The 22038-nt window shown below is 44.8% G+C and overlaps 3 protein-coding genes across 5 annotated transcripts in view; all 3 read right to left on the reverse strand.

Moving 5' to 3' along the window:
• Window positions 1-1480: 1480 nt before the first annotated feature.
• On the reverse strand, window positions 1481-4359 carry LOC110527396 (small ubiquitin-related modifier 3). The gene is made up of 4 exons (XM_021608626.2): window positions 4181-4359; window positions 3155-3283; window positions 2904-2975; window positions 1481-2663 (listed from the first exon to the last, which is right to left on the reverse strand). The coding sequence occupies exons 1-4, from the start codon at window positions 4199-4201 to the stop codon at window positions 2601-2603; spliced, it is 285 nt and encodes a 94-aa protein (XP_021464301.1). The 5' UTR covers window positions 4202-4359; the 3' UTR covers window positions 1481-2600.
• A 1102-nt stretch (window positions 4360-5461) lies between these two features.
• LOC110527397 (pituitary tumor-transforming gene 1 protein-interacting protein) lies at window positions 5462-11252 on the reverse strand. Of its 2 annotated transcripts, XM_021608629.2 has the most exons (8): window positions 10716-11252; window positions 9991-10129; window positions 9822-9874; window positions 9330-9438; window positions 9156-9258; window positions 7569-7634; window positions 7075-7121; window positions 5462-6924 (listed from the first exon to the last, which is right to left on the reverse strand). In XM_021608629.2, exons 2-8 carry the CDS (start codon window positions 10067-10069, stop codon window positions 6887-6889), a joined length of 495 nt encoding a protein of 164 aa, XP_021464304.2. In that variant the 5' UTR covers window positions 10070-10129; window positions 10716-11252; the 3' UTR covers window positions 5462-6886. The 2 variants fall into 2 exon arrangements, with proteins under 2 accessions (XP_021464304.2, XP_021464303.2); XM_021608628.2 differs by lacking the exon at window positions 9991-10129 and having other exon boundaries at window positions 10716-11249.
• Window positions 11253-11357: 105 nt separating this feature from the next.
• The window catches only part of LOC110528795 (unconventional myosin-X), an 85154-nt gene continuing 74473 nt past the window's right edge, over window positions 11358-22038 (reverse strand). For both annotated transcript variants that reach the window (XM_036982808.1, XM_036982807.1), the window contains exons 31-40: window positions 21840-22038; window positions 21418-21566; window positions 20951-21099; window positions 18359-18566; window positions 16828-16964; window positions 16526-16649; window positions 16062-16379; window positions 15129-15305; window positions 14828-15019; window positions 11358-14402 (exon numbers count right to left, since the gene is read on the reverse strand). The exon at window positions 21840-22038 is cut by the window's right edge and continues 74 nt beyond it. In XM_036982808.1, coding sequence (XP_036838703.1) covers window positions 14298-14402; window positions 14828-15019; window positions 15129-15305; window positions 16062-16379; window positions 16526-16649; window positions 16828-16964; window positions 18359-18566; window positions 20951-21099; window positions 21418-21566; window positions 21840-22038 — 1758 coding nt within the window. In that variant the 3' untranslated portion in view covers window positions 11358-14297. The remainder of the gene's footprint in view (window positions 14403-14827; window positions 15020-15128; window positions 15306-16061; window positions 16380-16525; window positions 16650-16827; window positions 16965-18358; window positions 18567-20950; window positions 21100-21417; window positions 21567-21839) is intronic.

The raw sequence follows: 22038 nt of genomic DNA on the forward strand, positions 1-22038 counted from the left end.
GAGATGGACCTTAGAGAGTGTCTGTAGAAAACATCTTCAGAGAGTCTAGATGACAAAGTAAAGCTTAGATCTAAACTACATCTGTCTTCAGACAGGCAGGCTCCTAATGAGTTAGTTCTGTCTGGTCCAGCCCCTTCTCTTATATACCAGGCCCATGCAAACCACTAACCAGTCTGTCAATAATTTCACAGAGTAGAACGGAAGCCAGCTGTATCGCTCACATACTCTTCTGAGAGTGTGTGAGAAAGAGAGAGAGCAAGATGTATACCCAAGGTGGAGTTGTATGGGTTTAGATACAGAAATAAGGAGCTGTACTACAAAAACCTTCGCATTAGATAAACACCATAAAGAGTCGAAGTAGTCATTTTTAAAAGGAAAATAAATACATTTGAAAACATGCATACCACCGGTGATCTCTGCTCCACCAAGAGTGCTTGATACCAGCTAAGGTATTACCACATTAACCAAGATCCCTGTTATTAGGACCTTTATTGTAGTAGTTATTTTGGTGAGTTTATTTACACAAGACACATGCTTTCATAACAGATTTGCTAATATTACATTGAGAAAATGTAATAAAAATTGTAGAGGGGAATTAGGTACAACTCCCAGGTGCAGACCCGTGAGGGTCTGATGTGTATTTCAGCCCTGCCCAGGCTTCAAATAGCTATTCTGATACAGATCAGGGAGAGAAAGGAGGGGTGTTCACTCTTTCTGTTCTACACCTTTTACAGCTCTGTTTTGCCTTTTCTTCAAAAGCAGGTTTGTGTGCTTTGGTGGATCACTGGGCAGGAGGACGGTGTCCTATAGAGACTAGTCTAGTGTGTTTCTCCTAGCCATTTATATTAAAGGCTACAGGATCTGACAGGATCATGATATAACTTTCTCCCTTCTTGTATCTCTATCCCATCAGGCAATCAACTGTGCTTAATCTGACTGCATCAGCCAATCACAGAGTGATCTAACATCCTGACAGATGGCTGACCGCAGGCACAGGTAATAAAAACAGGGAGATTTAATTGGTTTTGCTAACTCCTCGGTCCTCTCCTCCTTTTGAAAAAGGTCAAAGGTTATCGAGAACGAAAAAATGCAAATACATTTAATTATTCTCCTCCGCAAGGATGACGTTTACAGAGGAATCCCAAAATACAAGTTCAAAGTGGTAAAAATGAATTTGAATGTATATCGTTTTTAAATGTGTTCATCTAGTCCTTCGAGAACACAGCAGCTTATTCAAGGGAGTGTAGTGGATTTACAATAAACAGTAGCACCCCCTGCCGGTCTCTTTATGCAGCTAAGAAAACATGTGACCATACTGTGAAATACTGCTGGATAGGGTCTAACATATACACAATAGGTAGAACATACACGACTATAGACAATACATTGAAGATACAATTCATGATTCGCATGTGTAATTGGTAGTCCACTGAATAAGCCCGTTTTCTGACACATTTAAAGGAGGAGCGGGACAGGGAGCCTGAGTACCAAACTATATTTATTGTTTACAGTAGTAAAAGACGCCAAACAATGTACAAATCAGTAGAGAAACCAAACTAATACCATATGACAAAACATGTGGGTAAAGAACTTAACTGCCCCTCCCCTTATGCTCCAAGTAGACATAGCCCCTAACCACAGATCTAGGATCAGAAAACCAGAACCCCCAAAACATTAACCATTACAGGGATGCAAATGATCTGACCCTGTATCAGTGTTTAAGGATGACTTCTCCTTCCCACCCAAAAACCAAAAGCAGAGTCACTGACAGGGTTGCTATAAGAACTGACCACTGAAAAAAAAAATCCCATATGGAATCAGGGAATATTCCCTTTTGACTGCCCTCTAAAAAACTAGGGGTGCATCTCAACAGTACAAGTAGCTTCCTTGTGACAATGGGTCTCCTCTCCTTCATTCTTGTAAAACCGACACTAAAGAACTGGACAGGTGAAAGCTTATTCCATGGTCAGCATCCACCGTAGCCTGAATGTTCACGTCGGTGCCAAATGAGGAGGCAACACAAGACTTGAGATGTACCCTTGGTTTTCACCCTCGAAAAAAACTTGGGCGCCCCCCCATGTCAAACCATTGGAAGGGTCCAGAAGCCACCCCTAACCCCTAGACCTTTTTGTAGATTTGAGGTGTTGGATAAATACAAAACACTACACAAGTGGCTTAGGTGTAGGGGGTTGTTTCTAGATCAAAACCCATGATTCTTAGCATTGGAAAGACCCAGAAGCTGTCCAAGACTGTTGAAGAGATCAATGTTGACTAAGACAGACATTTGAGGGGAGCACCCCCACCCAAAACTGCGCCAGACATCTTTTAAAATAAGAACAAGGAAACAGACGATGGGGAAGCCTCAAAGTAGAAGTTGCCCCTTACCACAGATCTAGGATCAGCTCATTGTGTCCTAAACTTAACCTCATCTAATATGGGGTAAACTAATAACTGACCTTAAATCAGTGTTTAGGGGGCAAGTTCATCCCACTCCTCAGGACAAAACCGAGACAGACATATTTAAAAAACAATGGAACACAGAAGCTGAAGAGGAGCAGTGGGCGTGGTTTGGATATGTCAATCACTGTAACGGGAGGGGATTAGCAGAGGCCGCCTGTCTGCTGTTGGAAAACATCTATGGTGTCTTCATCCTCCATCTCCAGCTAAAGAGAGAGAATTAACATGTGAGATGGAAGGAGAGAGGGATCTAGTAAAGAGTGATTCCATGAGGGGGAAGTTCTGTGAGAAAGTAATCAAGTTAATTGAGAGCAGGTGTGCTTTAGTTGAGACAAGATAATGGCGTCAGAGAAGCTGTGGTTTAGAGTGATTAAGAATGAGATAAGAGAATAGAGTAGAGGGTGTTTAGAGAGAATAGAGAGCTGCCAGTTGTCTGTGCAGTGTACCTGTGAAGGTGTGTCCGTCTCGTTGATTGGCTGTCCGTCAAACCTGAACCTGATCTGCCTTATCGAGAGCCCCTGCAGGAGAGAGAGGACACATTAGAAATACATGGGACAGATATTCCTATAGTATTAGTAATCAGGTCAGCTCTATTGACAATATTTCTATGGGCAATGTTCAGTGTGCCCCTGCTCCAGTCTTCACCATTGAGGCAGCAGGTAGGAGGGCAAGGTGTCTGATTGGCTACTGTGCTGACCTGACGTTCGCAGTAGGCCTTCATCAGTTTGCTGAGCGGAGTGTGCCTCTTGATTTTGAACTGAACCACAGAGCCGTCCTGACCGGCTACCTTTAAGTTAATGTGGTCGTTCTCAGTCTTCACGCCCTCCTGAAACACAACCAAACAGCAATTAAAAGATTAACAATGTCGTTTTTCAGTCTTCAATGCTTCGGTCTTGGAGAGCCAAACAATTGATGAGTTGCGCAACCACTGTTAGGCCTCATACGTCTCTGGTAAGCTCTGGACATGGGGTAGGTAGTGTTCTTGCCCAGTGAATTAGGGTTGCTTGTGGATGGTACTGGTGAATGCGCGGAACCTGTAGGCTGTGACTGAGGCAGCCATCTACTAGACCCAGGCGTTATCCACAGCAAAATCCACGTTCAGCTTGTCCTAGTGCCTCAAATCGAAAACAAATTATATCCAAACACTATCAATCAGTGGTTAGGAACCATTTCGTACAGACCACTTATGATCAAGCTAGCTTTACCTTGTCTTACCGGTGCCTGGCCAACGCCATGCGTGTTTACTGGCCTAAAAGATAAACAGTGCAATAACTAGGTTATTTAGCCATTTCAATAAGTGGATGCCGACGAATGCATCTAAAATCACTCGAATACGGCTTCCAAATGGTGTCACATTTCTTGCCGCTTGCCTTGCGGCGTTTAGCTAGCTAGCTGCTAGCGTGGTATGGCTTCCACAAAGAAAAACCCGCAAACGGTATCGGTGTATTCAACTTCGAAATGTAAGTGTTAGTTGTTACAACAATTCTATTGTCTGGTCGAAATATTTCGTATAACATCTCCAATAGTTTTTATATCTGATAAACTTAAATATTGTATCCGGAGGCAGCACTCCATTCATTTAACTACGAAACAAACAGTGCGCCGATTCAGACAAACGTGCAAACCGGGCCATTTTTTATTGCATATTTCAGGCGCTATTTGACATTAGACTGTTCTAATCACCTTAAATACCCACCACATGCTGATAGACGGCTAGCCTTACCTTTGGTTTCTCCTCCGACATTTTGATGGGTTTTCTTTAAAGGATTTGCTGGTTAAAATGCAATTTTGGCTGTGTTTTCGTTTGCACTTCTTTAAGCTATATGCTCTTCTCCTCCGCAAACACGGGAACGCGCTTTGGTCTCTCGTTCCGCAGACACTGATTGGCTTTCGTGGAAACACGTGACATATTCTCTCCGGGACTGGGATGCGTAATTCAGCCAAATACTCGGCCACGCGACACTAAGAACCCGCCAAAGGCAGGGCTGAGTGTGGCCCTTGGTTAATCTCAAATAAATACACACATTACACTCAGATCAAATTGTATTTGTCACATGCTTCGTAAACAACAGGTGTAGACTACCATACTTACAAGTCCTTAACCAACAGTGCAGTTCAAGAAGAGTTAAGAAAATATTTACCTAATAAACTAAAGTAAACAAATAAAAAGTAACACAAAAAAAGAACAATAACTGGGCTATATACAGGGCGGTACCGAGTCAACGTGCGGGGGTACAGGTTAGTCGAGGTAATTTGTACATGTTGGTAGGGGTGAAGTGACTATGCATAGATAATAAACAGCGAGTAGCAGCAGAGTAAAAACAAATGGAGGGAGGGAGTGTCAATGTAAATAGTCCGGTGGCCATTTGATTAATTGTTCAGCAGTCTTGCGGCTTGGAGGTAGAAGCTGTTAAGGAGCCTTTTGGTCCTAGACTTGGCGTTCCAGTACAGCTTGCCGTGCGGTATCAGAGAAAACATTATATGACTTGGGTGACTGGAGTCTCTGACCATTTTTTAACATGGCTATGTACAGGGAGTACCAGAATAATGTTGTAAAATAAAAATTATATCAAGCCAAATCTTCCATCTTCATCACAATGGATAGAGAAATGGGGTGTATTCATTACAGAAGCAAACTGAGAGTGGGGGGTATGGCTTTTGATGACCAGTCGGGGGCGCTCCAACTCAACATTTCTCTCTTAAGGGAGAAAGGGAAGGATTGGACTGGGTAGAGGCCTGGGTTTACATTCCAGAAAGATTATCTCTGTGGCTCTGGTCATAGAAAATGCTTGAATAAAGAGTATACGTATCCTTGATAAAAAAAATTGTATATTGAGATTAAGAATTAAGGTTTGAGTCAGAACTGCAGGAATTCCTGTTTATTCACATCTCTACTATTGTTGAGGTTATGATCACTGGTCTGATATGGTTGTTGTAGGTTTCTCACTATGAGGTAGAGGTTATAGTAGGAGCTAGGAGTTGATAAGATCCAAAGAGACAAGTCTTACATAGATGAAAGTTTTATTTGAATAAAAATAGATTTGTTCAATCAACAGACAAAGGGTAGTTTATTACACAACTAGACATTAATAAAACGTTGATTCATTTGGCCTGACAATATTCTAACTGAAGTAGCTGGTGTCTGTAATGAGAAAGCTGTCACCGGTAGAAAAATATTACTTAGATCTGACATTCTTTGTCATTTTACAAGGTGTATACATTCTATATGGTAGGGTACATTTCTATCTGCAATTCTGAGCATTCAACTCTTCTGAATAGCCTCCTATTAAAAGCTGCAATATGTAACTTTTTGGGCGACCTGACCAAATTCACATAAATGTGAGTTATAGATCTGTGACTCTTTGAAAACAAGTTTAAGAAGCAGATCTATGCTTACCATATGGAAAATATATTTCACAGCTGTTTAGATGGTACAATGACTCTCTAAACTATACTTGCTTGTTTTGTCGCAAACTGAAATAAGGTGAACTATTAATATTTTAGCAAGCAGGAAATGGCGGAGGGATTTCTGCATAGTGCTTCATTAAGTACAATTCTGGTTAAAATTAGAAAAACAATACATCTATACAAGTTTATTGTTTGATGGAGTACAGGTGTGCGTGCACTGGACACATTTCTGATAGTTCACCATCAGATAAATATACATAGAAAAAGGTCAACATAGATAAGGTCATCTTCTCATTCAAGTAGAGCATAGGCAAGATCTCCTACAACCAAGTAGTAACCCTCAAGTACCATCATCTGTTTATAATACAGTAGTAGTCACAGAAGGTATATAAGGTACATTTAAGGCTACTGCACCTGTCCACTGCCCTCACATAGTCTGCACTGCAAGACATGTTCTGTACTGCACCACTCACCAAGCAGCGCAGAACTTGTTCTAGCTAAGTATTCGTAGAAGACTTCATTACATTCAACATTTAATGACCTGTGTTTACATGGGAAGATAATGTTGTATATCAGGCTGTCCCAAAACTTTGATCTAAGGCCAGTTTCATGTATTCTCCTCAAAACGGTTAAAGATATTGAACGGGATCTTAAGCACTTACAAAATCGTAACATATTGTACAAATTGGAATTCGTTACATCATACGAATTGCAGGAAATATATATTTTTTGCAGGACATAACATACGAAGTAAGTGATGTTGTGCACAATTTTTGGTGACTCGTTTTGGCTTGTGAGCACTACTTTCAAAACTACGGTCTGAAATTATACAAATCCTTTAAAAACACCTCTAAGACTTATGATTAATGGTTTAGGGGAGGGGAGGGGGGGGGGGGGGTAGGCTGAGCATAGAACAGACAAGGTTAACAGTCCATATGGGGGGGGGGGGGGGGGGGGGGGGTTGGTTGAAAGGTCAGAAGTAAAGAGAAGGCAGGCGATAGTACAGTGTCCAAATATCAGCTCAGGAGAATTTGGAGTATGGGTTGGACCCACTGAGACCTGGAAGAAAGAGAGCGAGAGAGCAGGAGTTAGAGATCATCTTTCATTTTAAATTCCATCAGAGTAGTAATGGTGCTTTTCCACAGACAGGAATGGGGAAACATGACAGAAGTGGCGTGTGTGTTTGTGTGCGTGTATCTCAAGGCGTACCATATTTCGTTCTGATTTCCTCATGCCTCATCTTCATCTCTGCCTTTCTGTTAACACAAAGACAACCAGCTGGTTAGACACACACTTCGTATTTTAAGAGGACTGCACAACCTTTCAGACCAGCCAGGTTGGTAAAAAGTCATAGAGCACAAACCGGTTTGGGCGGTTAGCTTAGCTGTGACGTATGTAAAGGTTTGTTCCAGTAATGCTTTTGTCACTCTGGCTGTAACTGATATGAAACTAACAAAAGAAACTTGGGGCATTGTTCTGATCGCAGTCACATTGTCAGAGACACACTAAGGTCAAATACAGCACACACAGGGCCTGACTGAGTAACGTTTACCATATCTCCCTGAGGAATGTTGTAGACCAGCTGAACACACACACACACGTAAATACTGACACTTAGAATAACAAAACACTTTCTTTTATTGTAAATTTATTCACATACATAGACAATACGCAGATGTTCGTGTGCCATGATGACATCTTACCTCTCTTCCTGTTTTCCCTTCATTTTATTGGTCCGTCTCTCCATCTTGGCATCGAACCTCGTAGACCTGACACACACACACACACACACACAAGGGCGGATAAGTACTTATACATGTGCCTGGAGGTCATTCCATGGGGTAGGTCAGTGCGTGTATGTGTGTGTGAGAAGAATTACACACTTTAGTTGACCACAGCAAAGCACACAGTTGAGGCCAAATATATAGGCACCCTTGCACTAAATTATTCCCTATTTCATTTTAAATAAATAGAAATTGAAAAAAACATTGTTATTGGATTTTCGACATTGCAGAGACAATTTAAGTTTTGCAAACCTAAGTTGAGAATTTTTATTAAGAAAACAAAGACAAATGGCAGCTCCTAAATTGGCTCCCTGGAGCTAGTACATGGTTGGACAGCCTTTGGCCAAGATAACTGCAGACAAACGCTTCTTGAAGCCACCAATGAGTTTGCTGTAACTTTCTACTGGCATTTGGCCCACTTTTCAGCAGCAAATTGTTCCAATACTTAAATGTTTGAGGGGTTCCCTTCAACTACTAATCTCGCCATAGATTTTGAATGTGATTCAGTTCTGGACTCATGTCTGACATGTGGGAGATTTGATCATGCTGTGGGGTTGCTCTGCTGCCTCTGGTCCCGGTGGCCTTGAACGTGTGTGAGGCATCATGAAATCAGCAGATTACCAGGTGTTTTGTTCAACCCAGTGTCCAAAAACTGGGTCTCCACTGAATGTTGTGGGTCTTCCAGCAGGACAACGACCCCAAACATGAAAAAACACCCAGGAATGGTTCAAGAAGAGATGCTGGAATGTTCCGGAGTGGCCAGCCAAGAGTCCAGATTTGAATCACATCCAAAACCTATGGAGAGATCTGAAAACATCAGTTGAGGGGGGTAACCCTCAAACATAGAAGATTTAGAGCAGTTTGCTGCTGAACAGTGGGTTACATCATTGATGGCTACAAAACGTGTTTGTCTGCAGTTACCTTGGACAAAGGCTGTGCAACCAAGTATTAGCTCCGGAGTGCCAATAATTTAGTCCATGCCATTTGCCTTTATTTTCTAAATTAAAATTGTCCACTTAAGTTTACAAAAATACAATTGGTTCTGCAATGTTGAAAATCTAATAAGGTGTGAAGACCAGATGTTTTTATTTGTTACTTATTTTAGAAGGGGACACACATGCACATACATACATCATGTTTTAGTTGTATTGTTTATTATTTTGTTGAAGTACTGTTTGTATATCTTTCTATTTTAAATTTGTGTTACTGTTTTTGTCTATCACTGTTTCGTTACTTGTCATGTTTTGTGGACCTCAGGAAGAAACGCTGCTGCTTTGGCAAAAGCTAATGGGGATCTGAATAAAAAAATAAGAAATAGCGACTTATCTAAGAAAAGTGCATGGGTGCCAGTAGATCTGGCCGAAACTGGATATAAATACACTCAAGCAAGTCAATGATAAAAAAAATGTCATAATAATAATATATATCATCCCAAACCGAGATGTGTTTTGGAAACAGACGACACAAATCAACGACGTGTGAGTGTGTGTGTTATAAGCACTATACCCGATGTGTTCACACTTGCAGCAGCAGAAGAGGCAGACCAGGAAGGCGATGATAATGACTCCACCCACCACCGCCATGGCGATGATCAATGACTGGAAGTTCACTGACACACACACACAATCAACATTAGTTCCTACTCCAGCAGAAGTGTGTGTGTGTGTGTGTGTTTCTTACCCCAGCAGCGTCCCCAGCGTGCATCGTTGAGGGGGCAGAGGGCGTGCGGGGGGAGGATGGTTTTGACTGGGTACGTGATACACAACTCAGTCTTCTGACACCACAGGCACTGTGACAAACAAACACAGGTCAAACTTAACGCAAATATATGTGGACTATGAATGAGTAGGGGTTTCAGGATTGGCAGGGATAGAGTTCACAATGCCAAGGATGGAGGGATGCAGAGAGAGAAATGAGGGCAGAGAGGTGTGTATTCAGTTTTTCCCCCAACCTGTCTGACAGGTGTGGAGGGTGGAGCTGATATGCTGATTCATGTGCAACAGAAAACATTTGTGACCCTGTTATTCCCATGAGCAAGAGGTATAGCGAAGTAAACTGGACCAGAACACATGTGACCCTGTTAGACCAATGAGCAGGAGGTATAGTGATGGAATCAGGACCAGGAAACCCAAAGTGTGCCTGACTCACGTGCCAGACTAATCCCAGACTCACCGTCACAATCTTTAGACATTCCTCACAGTTTGTTCCATTCTTAGTCTCACACACTGAGAGAGGGAGGGAGAGAAAACAGGTTGATTGAGGGGAAAAAAACAAACATTAGATCAGTAGTTCATAACACACGAAACAACTGCAGTTAGAGGCAGTAATAAAGCCTTCTCACCTGCAGCAAGACCCGGCCTACTGTAGATATTTCCATTTGTTGTTTGACTGTATGATTCCACAGAATTGTTTGTGTACATTCTGTTAGTTCTATGGCTCCAGATAAGAAGAGGAAGCCTGGTAGTCTGGTTTCTATGGGGCTAAAAGGCTGAAAGATTCTTACAAGACAGGGAACAGGTGTCTCTTTGGACACTAACTGGTTTCACCCAAACACTTAACAGTTAAATGGGCCAGCCAGTCACGATTTTTGCTACTGAAATGTGTCTGAGAAGGAACTGAAAACACTCAAACGTTCCTGCTAAAAGGTTTCAGTTACACAAGCATTTAGCAGAAAGCGAGAGCCAACTCCCTAACAGTGAATAGGCCAAATATGTTACCAATGTACCAAGCCACTTGAAATGAATGAGCCATTATCTGAATATAATAATCTACATGTTAAGGTTGATGAAAGTCTAAATTACATCATTATAAAAGGAACTGAAAACAAGCAGTCATTTTGTGTTTCACCTAAAGGCAAAGTCACTGAAATATGCAACAATGTGAAATCGGGGAAATTCTGGTTTGAGGGTACTCCACTACCAGCTGTATTTTCGGTGATTAATGTCATAGACTTAACTAGAGAAAACATAATCAACTATAATATGTTGTCATATAAATCAAAATAATCTATAAGCGACAATAAATCAATGGTTAAGAAAAACAACAAAAGACGTGTCACTGACTCACCTATCCTAGGTGCGGCAGTTTGCGCGAACACAGCGACTACACCGAAGAGTAGCAGAACAGCAGGTAGGCCTACCAAACTCCTTAAATCCATCATTTATTGAAACTTGAAAATCCAAACTCTGACAGTAAAATATCCCGTCGTGTATGGCGCTACTCGAGTTGAAAAAGTTGTCTTATTTCAGTAACAACAGGGAGAAATTGAGGCAACCCGTTTGAAGAAAATAAACACTTGAAGTGCTGTTGAGGCAAAAAGGTCTGTCCTCCTTCCTCCCGGAGCGCGAACAACCAATGACAGGTGGAATTAGGGCGACCACGTGTCTCAGATTGCTGGACAGTCCCGAATGTTGGCTGTTTGTCTGGTGTCCCGTATTTTACCAACAAATTAAAACACCACTCACTTACCAACAAAGTTAGATTTGTTGCGTATTTCAGTCAGACTTCCTATTCATTTGATGATAACTGACATTTCGAACTGTCTGCCAGAAACATGTATTCATGTAGGCTGCACTGGCCCGCAAAAACATTCCGTTGTCCCGCATTTGTGTATTTTAAATATGAACCATTATGTGGTCACCCAAGCGGAAATATAACAATCAGGTCAGCTGTGTGCGCGTGTGTGCGTGTATAGAAGAGAAGACTGGACAATTTCCGATAATTTATTAAAGCATAAGTTTGTAAAGCCAGTTACAAATAAAAAAAGAACAACAACTATTTTCTATCTCTTTCTCGGTTTTCTCTCAAAACAATCACAATGTTTCAATATATAATGATAATAATTAATATGAACCATGACAGATTACAGTCAGGGCCTGCTCTGGCCGCCTGCGGCTGGGAAAGGACCCCGGTATAGAGGTTGCTCATAGACACAGATCTAGGATCAGCGTACCCTTACCATTTGGGTGTGAAATGCAAAACTGACCTTAGATCACAGGAGGTTGGTGGCACCTTAATTGGGGAGGACGGGCATGTGGTAATGGAGCAAAATCAATGGAATGGTATCAAATACATCAAACACATGGTTTCCATGTGTTTAATGCTATTCCTTTTGCTCAGTTACAGCCATTATTATGAGCCTTCTTCCCCTCAGCAGCTTCCATTGCCTTAGATCAGTGTCAAGAGGCAACGTCGTCTTACTCTGTGTACTAGCAGTGTGAGAGGCAGGGCCATAGAAAGAGAATACCTAGATAGGACACAGTTCCCGAATTTGACTGGATTTGATGATAATTGACATTCCAACCTGTCTGCCAAAAACATGTATTCATGTAGGCTACACTGGCCCGCAAAAACTGGATTTTTCAGTCATTCCAAATGGTCCAGTGGAACACAGGATGTAATGTTGTTCTGAGTTGGAATGTCCTTTCCAGTAATTCTGATTCTATAGACTGGTTCTCCAGTGGGCTTAGGCCCACAAGCAAGTGACGACACACAGTCAGAAACAAACACAATTCCCATGTTCCCAGAATTCTCATATTCCAACTATTCCTATTTCCAAGATGCATACCTCCTCAATGTGTGAACTTCTCTTCTTTAAAAGAATTCCATACTGTAACCATATCCCCTCCCTCCCTCTGCAATAATTCTAACAAATAAATACCCCATCCTCCACCCTCTCCCTCCCTTCTTCCATTCCCAAACTCTTCCCCATTTAAAATCACAATCACAACACCATTCTCTTATAAAGGTTACCCAGATACATAATACTGTTATTTGTCAACAACACACTTTCTTTCTTTTCTTCATATGGTTCCCTTCTTCCCCCGGTGGGGTAGTTAGTTAGTCACTTGCATTATGACACAGATACACACGCTCACGTTAGCATTCCAAACACAGCACTGCAGGACGGGAGACACTGGGAACGTACAGTACACTAGTCACATGACTTAAAACAGGTTCTATTCACACATGAACTGGAGAACAGTCACATAGCGTAGAAGCAGAATGGGTAGAGAAGACATGACTAGATTCCTCGTGTTTTTTAAAAAGTACCCACCGATATGGAAACGTGAGCCAGATGGATGATACGGAGGCTACATTTCACTAGAGCACAGAAAAACGCATGTAGGCAACCATCCCAAACCGCCCTACCAATCCAATATGGCCGCCGCGACTGAACTCTACCCATTCTACATCAAGAAGTGAAACCCCTCTATATATCTGTGATTTAGTCAGATGGCATTGCTAGTGAATAAGGGTGCGTTGGCATATTAGACATACAGCAGTGAATATCTCTGTTCCTTCGCATTTAGTTTACACATACAATAAATTAATCAAATGGCATTTATAATGATATTTATATACATACAGTACGGTGACCACCAAAATCTATGTAGGGTTCCTATGAGTTGCGATATACAAGAACGCTAAGTGTTTGATTAGTGTATGTGTGTATGTGTAGGTTGGACGTGAATATGTTATATATGTGATGTTCATAGTAGACATATTACAGGAGACAGCTCTCTCAATCTCCCTTGGTTGATCTTGTAGTCGACTTTTGTCACTCTTTAGCATCATTCTCTCCTCCAGACCTCTCCACACCCACGGAGCCTCCCCCCAGACCGAGCCAGACAGCTACCCCTTGAAAGAGCCTCTGAGTCAGGATGATCCTGGGGAGAAGGCCCTGGGTGGGCCTCCAGCCCTGGTTCTCTTGAGGGGGTTTGTGTGAGGTCACTTCCTTTGACCATATGTCATGTCACTTCCTTTGACACAGGAAGTAAGTACTGTGCAGTCTGATGAAGAAGGAACCTGATTTTCCATTTGACCCCGAGATGAAAATACAAAACACATTGAGTCCTTTATCTCAGTCACCACGGATGACAGCAGATGAACGAGAGAGTGAGTGAGAGAAAGAGAGAGGAAAGGAAGCAAGCAAGCAACAGAGAATAAATTAACACGTAACTGTAAAGAGAGGCGAAATGGGACACACAGACAGAGAAAAAGAGAGTTTCATCAAATGGGGGGAGAGAGGGTAAGAGACAGAGGAAGGAAGATAGAAATAGTAACAGGCTTCATTTGATCTCTCCTAGCTGGCAGTGTGTTGGGACTGCGACGGGGCGTGTGTTATCGGGGTGGAGAAGGGGGCGACGGAGCTTTGCGGGTGGTATGGTTTGACTGGGCTATTGTGCTTGTCGTTGGTATGGGTTTGGTCCAGAGAGAACAGAGAGAGAGGGATGACAGAGGAGAGAGAGAGAGATTAGAGATTGATATAAAAGGAGTAATAAGAGATATTTAGATGAAGTAAGGTTGAGTTAGAATGTGCTGGACCTGCTGTCTGTAAGACAGTGACATGCAGGATAACTGGGGGTTGGTGGTGGGTCATTTTCCATGCTCATTGTTAACGAACAGATATTTAACCCAATCCACCCAATTCCCAAGTCTAGAATAGTTAGCTGCAGTGTCCATCCCCTTTTCGCTTTGTGAAATCGGATCCCATTTTAGATCCCTCGCTGTCCACTGTTTTGTGGTTTCCCCTCCCCAAGATCAGCTGACTCCACCAAAAACCAATCCGTGGATTGTATCCACTTCCTGCCTCACTCTGATAGGCCTGTGCTGTTGAATAGAGGGCCCTGATTGGCTGCTGGTTGATCACCTGACGAAGGCGCTGGCGACGCTGGAGACAGACATAATGCTGCAGCGTTTCTTCACCATCATGTTGATGTAGGCTTTCATGATCTTAGCAATCTCCATCACCTGCAGAGAGAGAGAGAGAGAGAGAGAGAGAGAGAGAGAGAGAGAGAGAGAGAGAGAGAGAGAGAGAGAGAGAGAGAGAGAGAGAGAGAGAGAGAGAGAGAGAGAGAGAGAGAGAGAGAGAGAGAGAGAGAGAGAGAGAGAGAGAGAGAGAGAGAGAGAGAGAGAGAGAGAGAGAGAGAGAGAGAGAGAGAGAGAGAGAGAGGGGGAGAGAAAGAAAGAGAGAGGGAGAGATAGAGAGAGAGTTAGATTACATCAGTGTTTGTGTTTGTGCAGTGTGCAGTATATTCCTGATTTATTCTTCCATTGTGTACGGTTGTTTTTGTTGTGACTGTCTGATACATGCGTGTGTGTAAGTGTGTGTGTGTGTGTGTTTCAGAGTAAGCGTGTGTGTGTTTCAGAATATGTGTGTGTGTGTGTGTGTTTACCAATGGAGTGTGGAAGAACAAGTCGTTGCCGTCGACAGTGATCTGGTAGGTGCAGGGTTGTGGAGCTCCAAAGAAGGTGATCTGCTCATACTGGAACGTCTGCAGAGGTTTGGGTTCCCCTCTCTTATACACAGACAGGTTGTCAGCACTCACACCCAGCCACAGGTCATGGGGAAAACCTCCTTCCTTACACTGCAGGGGAGAGAGAGGGAGGAGAAGCAGACAGAAGAGGAGAGGGAGGGGAGGATGAGATAGAAGTAAAACACAAAGGTCCACACAAAAAACACACACACACACACACCTCCACGTCGAACAGTGTAGAGCCATATCCGGGCCACTCTTTGACGATGGACATGTATTTGAGCAGAGCCTGGTGCTGGGCGAGTCCCTGTAACTTGGTCCATTTATCCAAAACATGGGCTCTGGTGGCCGATGTCTCTTCCTTCACCCACATCTCTACCTGCTGCCCCTCTTCCTCCTGGACAGGATTACAAACATATTTATCAATCAATCAATCAATCAATTAATTATTCAATCAATGAATTAACCAACAAATCAATCAATCCTAAACCCAATCAGAGGCGACAGGGTAAGATATCACTGTCTGGAATATGCGATGCCCCAGTCAATAGAGGATAATGTGTGATTTACGAGAGACGCCATCTCTAGGACATATTGACAACTACAGCTCGGAAAAATCAAATAAAATCAAATAAAATGTATTTGTCACATACACATGGTTAGCAGATGTTAATGCGAGTGTAGCGAAATGCTTGTGCTTCTAGTTCCGACAATGCAGTAATAACCGACGAGTAATCTAACCTAACAATTCCAAAACTACTACCTTATACACACAAGTGTAAAGGGATAAAGAATATGTACATAAAGATATATGAATGAGTGATGGTACAGAACGGCATAGACAAGATGCAGTAGATGGTATCGAGTACAGTATATACATATGAGATGAGTAATGTAGGGTATGTAAACATTATATAAAGTGGCATTGTTTAAAGTGGCTAGTGATGCATGTATTACATAAAGATGGCAAGATGCAGTAGATGCAGTAGATGATATAGAGTACAGTATATACATATGAGATGAGTAATGTAGGGTATGTAAACATTATATTAAGTAGCATTGTTTAAAAATATAGCAATGGTGATGTCAGCATGTGCATGTGTGTATGTTTTATGCAAATGCATTGTGTGTTTGTGTGTGTGCCCATCGCCACCTTCTGTTTCTTCAGGGAGCCCGTCTTGAAGCTGCGCCTCAGACTTCCATCCAGGAAGCTGGGGGTTCTCCTTCTATCCTGCCCGTCCCCCTTGACACTTCCCACCTGCCCTCCTCCTGCCTCTCCTCCTGCCGCGCCTCCCTGTTTGGTGGAGTGGAAGATGCGCGTGCGGAGGCGCCCCATTGGGTAAACACTACCGAGGCTCCACCCAGCGCGGCTGGCCCCGTCTCCATGGAGATACTGCAGCCGTAAAGCGGCTAGCTGCTGCAAAGTTTCCTCTGGGGCCGGGAAGTGACCACTGATCAGAGACTCATGGGCCTGAAGGGAGGAGGGGGTGTCGAAAGGGGGGAGAGAGGGAGGGGGAGAGTGAGAGAGAGACATTTATTGAAATTGAGTGAGACGGAGTAGGACAAGGAGTGTGTGTGTATGTGTGTCTGTGTGTGTGTTTGTCTGTGTGTACTCACCTGCTCAAACATGAAGGCAAATTCCACCCCCTCCTTAGGCATGCTCTCCATGTCGAGGAAACAGTAAAGTTTAAAATAGAGTCTCCACTGTCCTTCCTCCTCCTCCTCCTCAGTCCCTGACAGCCTAGAATACACACAGATAGGGTTAGCAACACACACACACACACACACACACACACACACGCTCACACACACACGCACACACACACACACACACACACACACGCTCACACACACGCTCACACACACGCTCACACACACACACACACACACGCACACACACACGCACACACGTTACGTACCTCTCAAACTTGGCGAGGACATCAACCACTATGACCCTGCTCTCCAGAGCTCGGTCCGTCACCTTGTTGTGCTCAAACAGAGAGAACAGATTCCTACTGTCCTCCATGGCCAGGCCGCGGATCAACTTCTCCACCACCTACACACACACACACACACACACACACACACACAGTGTGAAAACCCCAGCAGCGTTGCAGTTCTTGACACAAACCGCCGCGCCTGGCACCTACTACCGTACCCCGTTCAAAGGCATGTCTTGCCCATTCACCCTCTGAATGGCACTCATACACAATCCATGTCTGAATTGTCTTAAGGCTTAATTAAAAATCCTTCTTTAACCTGTCTCCTCCCCTTCATCTACACTGATTGAAGTGGATTTAACAAGTGACATCAATATGGGATCATAGCTTTCACCTGGATTCACCTGGTCAGTCAATGTCAAGGAAAGAGCAGGTGTTCTTACTGTTTGTACAGTCAGTTTATGTCTCGGGCACCGCGCATGTTCGTATACCCTATGTCTCTGGCACCGCGCATGTTCGTATACCCTATGTCTCTGGCACCGCGCATGTTCGTATACCCTATGTCTCTGGCACCACGCATGTTCGTATACCCTATGTCTCTGGCACCGCGCATGTTCGTATACCCTATGTCTCTGGCACCGCGCATGTTCGTATACCCTATGTCTCTGGCACCGCGCATGTTCGTATACCCTATGTCTCTGGCACCGCGCATGTTCGTATACCCTATGTCTCGGGCACCGCGCATGTTCGTATACCCTATGTCTCTGGCACCGCGCATGTTCGTATACCCTATGTCTCTGGCACCGCGCATGTTCGTATACCCTATGTCTCTGGCACCGCGCATGTTCGTATACCCTATGTCTCGGGCACCGCGCATGTTCGTATACCCTATGTCTCTGGCACCGCGCATGTTCGTATACCCTATGTCTCTGGCACCGCGCATGTTCGTATACCCTATGTCTCTGGCACCACGCATGTTCGTATACCCTATGTCTCTGGCACCGCGCATGTTCGTATACCCTATGTCTCGGGCACCGCGCATGTTCGTATACCCTATGTCTCTGGCACCGCGCATGTTCGTATACCCTATGTCTCTGGCACCGCGCATGTTCGTATACCCTATGTCTCTGGCACCGCGCATGTTCGTATACCCTATGTCTCTGGCACCGCGCATGTTCGTATACCCTATGTCTCTGGCACCGCGCATGTTCGTATACCCTATGTCTCTGGCACCGTGCATGTTCGTATACCCTATGTCTCTGGCACCGCGCATGTTCGTATACCCTATGTCTCGGGCACCGCGCATGTTCGTATACCCTATGTCTCTGGCACCGCGCATGTTCGTATACCCTATGTCTCTGGCACCGCGCATGTTCGTATACCCTATGTCTCTGGCACCGTGCATGTTCGTATACCCTATGTCTCTGGCACCGCGCATGTTCGTATACCCTATGTCTCTGGCACCGCGCATGTTCGTATACCCTATGTCTCTGGCAGTGTGTGTGTGTACCTCTCCAGCGGTGGTGTGTGAATTGATAGAGATCTTGCAGGAGCCTCCTCCATGGCAGTAGACTGTAGTTGTCATCTCCTGCCTCACCAGTAGGGCCACAATCTCCTCCTGAGACGGAATAAAGTCCCTGGTCTTGGTCTTCTTCAGAGACTCATTGATAAAAGCAGAATAACGCTCAATCTCTGTGTTGGGGAAATGCTCTCGCACCCTGGGAGAACACACACAGAGGCAGTCATGATATACACACACACATAGCACACACACACAAATAAAAATCTCTACACCTGTGATGGGTTCTGACTTCTAAAGTTGAAATATGAAATATCCCTGTTCATGGTACTGAGGGAGAGAGGGGAATGCAGAATGTTTTCTGTCAGAACATGTTATTGTTAGACATCAGGTATCCTATGGAAATGAGAAGGGCCACAGTTTCAGTTGTTGGGTTGTAATTTGAAAGACTTGATACACCGGATGTGAATGGTGGGGTCAGTTAAAGGTTGGATATGAGCCAAGGGCTTGGAATGTTACTAAGTAAGGGAAAATGCAATCACACGGCTGAGGTCACTGTAAGGGTGGATAGCTGTGGATTAGGGAGGAATGTGGGCTGAGGTCACTGTAAGGGTGGATAGCTGTGGATTAGGGAGGAATGTGGGCTGAGGTCACTGTAAGGGTGGATAGCTGTGGATTAGGGAGGAATGTGGGCTGAGGTCACTGTAAGGGTGGATAGCTGTGGATTAGGGAGGAATGTGGGCTGAGGTCACTGTAAGGGTGGATAGCTGTGGATTAGGGAGGAATGTGGGCTGAGGTCACTGTAAGGGTGGATAGCTGTGGATTAGGGAGGAATGTGGACTGAGGTCACTGTAAGGGTGGATAGCTGTGGATTAGGGAGGAATGTGGGCTGAGGTCACTGTAAGGGTGGATAGCTGTGGATTAGGGAGGAATGTGGGCTGAGGTCACTGTAAGGGTGGATAGCTGTGGATTAGGGAGGAATGTGGGCTGAGGTCACTGTAAGGGTGGATAGCTGTGGATTAGGGAGGAATGTGGGCTGAGGTCACTGTAAGGGTGGATAGCTGTGGATTAGGGAGGAATGTGGGCTGAGGTCACTGTAAGGGTGGATAGCTGTGGATTAGGGAGGAATGTGGGCTGAGGTCACTGTAAGGGTGGATAGCTGTGGATTAGGGAGGAATGTGGGCTGAGGTCACTGTAAGGGTGGATAGTTGTGGATTAGGGAGGAATGTGGACTGAGGTCACTGTAAGGGTGAATAGCTGTGGATTAGGGAGGAATGTGGGCTGAGGTCACTGTAAGGGTGGATAGCTGTGGATTAGGGAGGAATGTGGGCTGAGGTCACTGTAAGGGTGGATAGCTGTGGATTAGGGAGGAATGTGGACTGAGGTCAGATCAGGTCACATTTTAGGGAGAAGGAACAGTTTATTACCCACATCCTTTAACTTCCTGCCTAGCAACAAATCATGTTTAGAGAAGAGGAGGAGACTTCACCTAAAGTGGGGTATATATACTTGTGCTGGTGAGAACGTGTCTTTGTCTGTTCAGCTGTTTGACCCATTAGCTGAATAAACTTGGTTTGAGCTTTTCCAAGTCGTCTGTTAGGTTCTAAATGAACCCGGTTAAAACTAACACCTGGGACACACACACACACACCCACCCACCCACGCACAACACACACACACACACACACACACACACACACACACACACACACACACACACACACCCACCCACCCACCCACACACACACACCCACAACACACACACACACCCACCCACGCACAACACACACACACACACACACACAACACCCACCCACGCACAACACACACCCACCCACGCACAACACACACACACACACACACACACACACACACGCACAACACACACACACACAACACACACACACACACCCACGCACAACACACACACACACACACACCCACCCACCCACCCACGCACAACACACACAACACACACACACACACACACACAACACACCCACCCACCCACCCAACACACACACACACACACAACACACACCCACGCACAACACACACACACACCCACCCACGTACTTCACACACACACACCCACGCACAACACACACACACACACACACACACATACAACCACCCACGCACAACACAAACACACAACACACACACACAAACACACACACACAACACACACACACACACACACCCACCCACGCACAACACACACAACACAACACACACACACACACACCTACCCACACACAACACACACACACACACCTACCCACACACACACACACACACACACACACACACACACACACACATACACCCACGCACAACACACACACACCCACCCACGTACAACACACACACACACCCACGCACAACACACACACACACATACACCCACCCACGCACAACACAAACACACAACACACACACACACACAACACACACACACACAACACACACACACACACACACACACACAACACACACACACACACCCACACACAACACACACCCACACACACACACACACCCACACACACCCACCCACCCACACACAACACACACACACACCTTTTGAGGTGGAAGCGCAGGTATCTGAGGATGGTCCGGCTTGGGAGGAAGGTACAGCTCATACAGGTGAGGAGGTGCCAATGAGCCCGCTGATTGGGCTGATTGGGCTGAGGCACGTGATTGGTCTGCTTGATCACCTGACAGTATACCTGGAGAGAGCGGAAAGACAGTGTTGTGTATCCGCCTGTGTATGTGTGTGTGTGTGTGTGTGTGTGTGTGTGTGTGTGTGTGTGTATGGCTGTATGTGCACCCGTATACACTCTTAGAAAAGAGGGTCCCAAAAGCGTTCTTCAGCTGTCCCCATAACCCTTTTTGGTTCCAGGTAGAACCATTTTGGGTTCCATGTGGAAAGGCTTCTACCTGGAACCAAAAAGGGTTCTTCAAAGGGTTCTATTATGGGGACACCTGAAGAACCCTTTTAGGTAGCACCTTTTTTTCTAAGAGTGTATGTGCCCATGTGTGTGTACCTCGTCTCGGAGAGGTCTCAGGTCCTGACAGGTCTGCAGTACCCCCCGTATGATAGGAACAGGGTCTGCCAGAGTCTCCATCTCCTGAAGAGAGTTAAACACTCGGATCGCTTCATCCTGAAGACTGGCATAGCCCTGCTGCCTCTGGACTGGAGGGGAGAGGAGGGGTGGGGGAAGGGGTGGGAGAGGGGGATAGGAAAGGAGGGGGGATGAGAGGAAGGGATGGAGGGGGAGATGGTGGAGAGGAAAGGAAGGAGGAGGGGGAGAGAAGGAAATAAAAGTTCTCATCAAATCCATTCATGTTCAAGTCAGTGACAGTATCAGGAGGATTACCAGGAAGTGACAGTATCAGGAGGATTACCAGGAAGTGACAGTACCAGGTTTATGATGCAGGCTGTATTGTGAAGGTCCACTCTACTTACTGACTTCTCCGTAGGGTAGTGGCAGTAGGGGGGAGTGTAGAGGGTGCTGAGTGTATCTGAGGATAGGATTCCTCCTGTAGGTCTGCTCAACTGCCTCAGGGTTCAGACTGCTGTCCTTGATATCTCTGATGAGCTGTAGTGTCGGTGTTTCTATGGGTGTCTTGCTGTCTATCACTGCCTGTATGGCTGCTATCCATCT

Source organism: Oncorhynchus mykiss, chromosome 7 (genome assembly GCF_013265735.2).
Source record: "Oncorhynchus mykiss isolate Arlee chromosome 7, USDA_OmykA_1.1, whole genome shotgun sequence".
Lineage (NCBI taxonomy): Eukaryota > Metazoa > Chordata > Actinopteri > Salmoniformes > Salmonidae > Oncorhynchus > Oncorhynchus mykiss.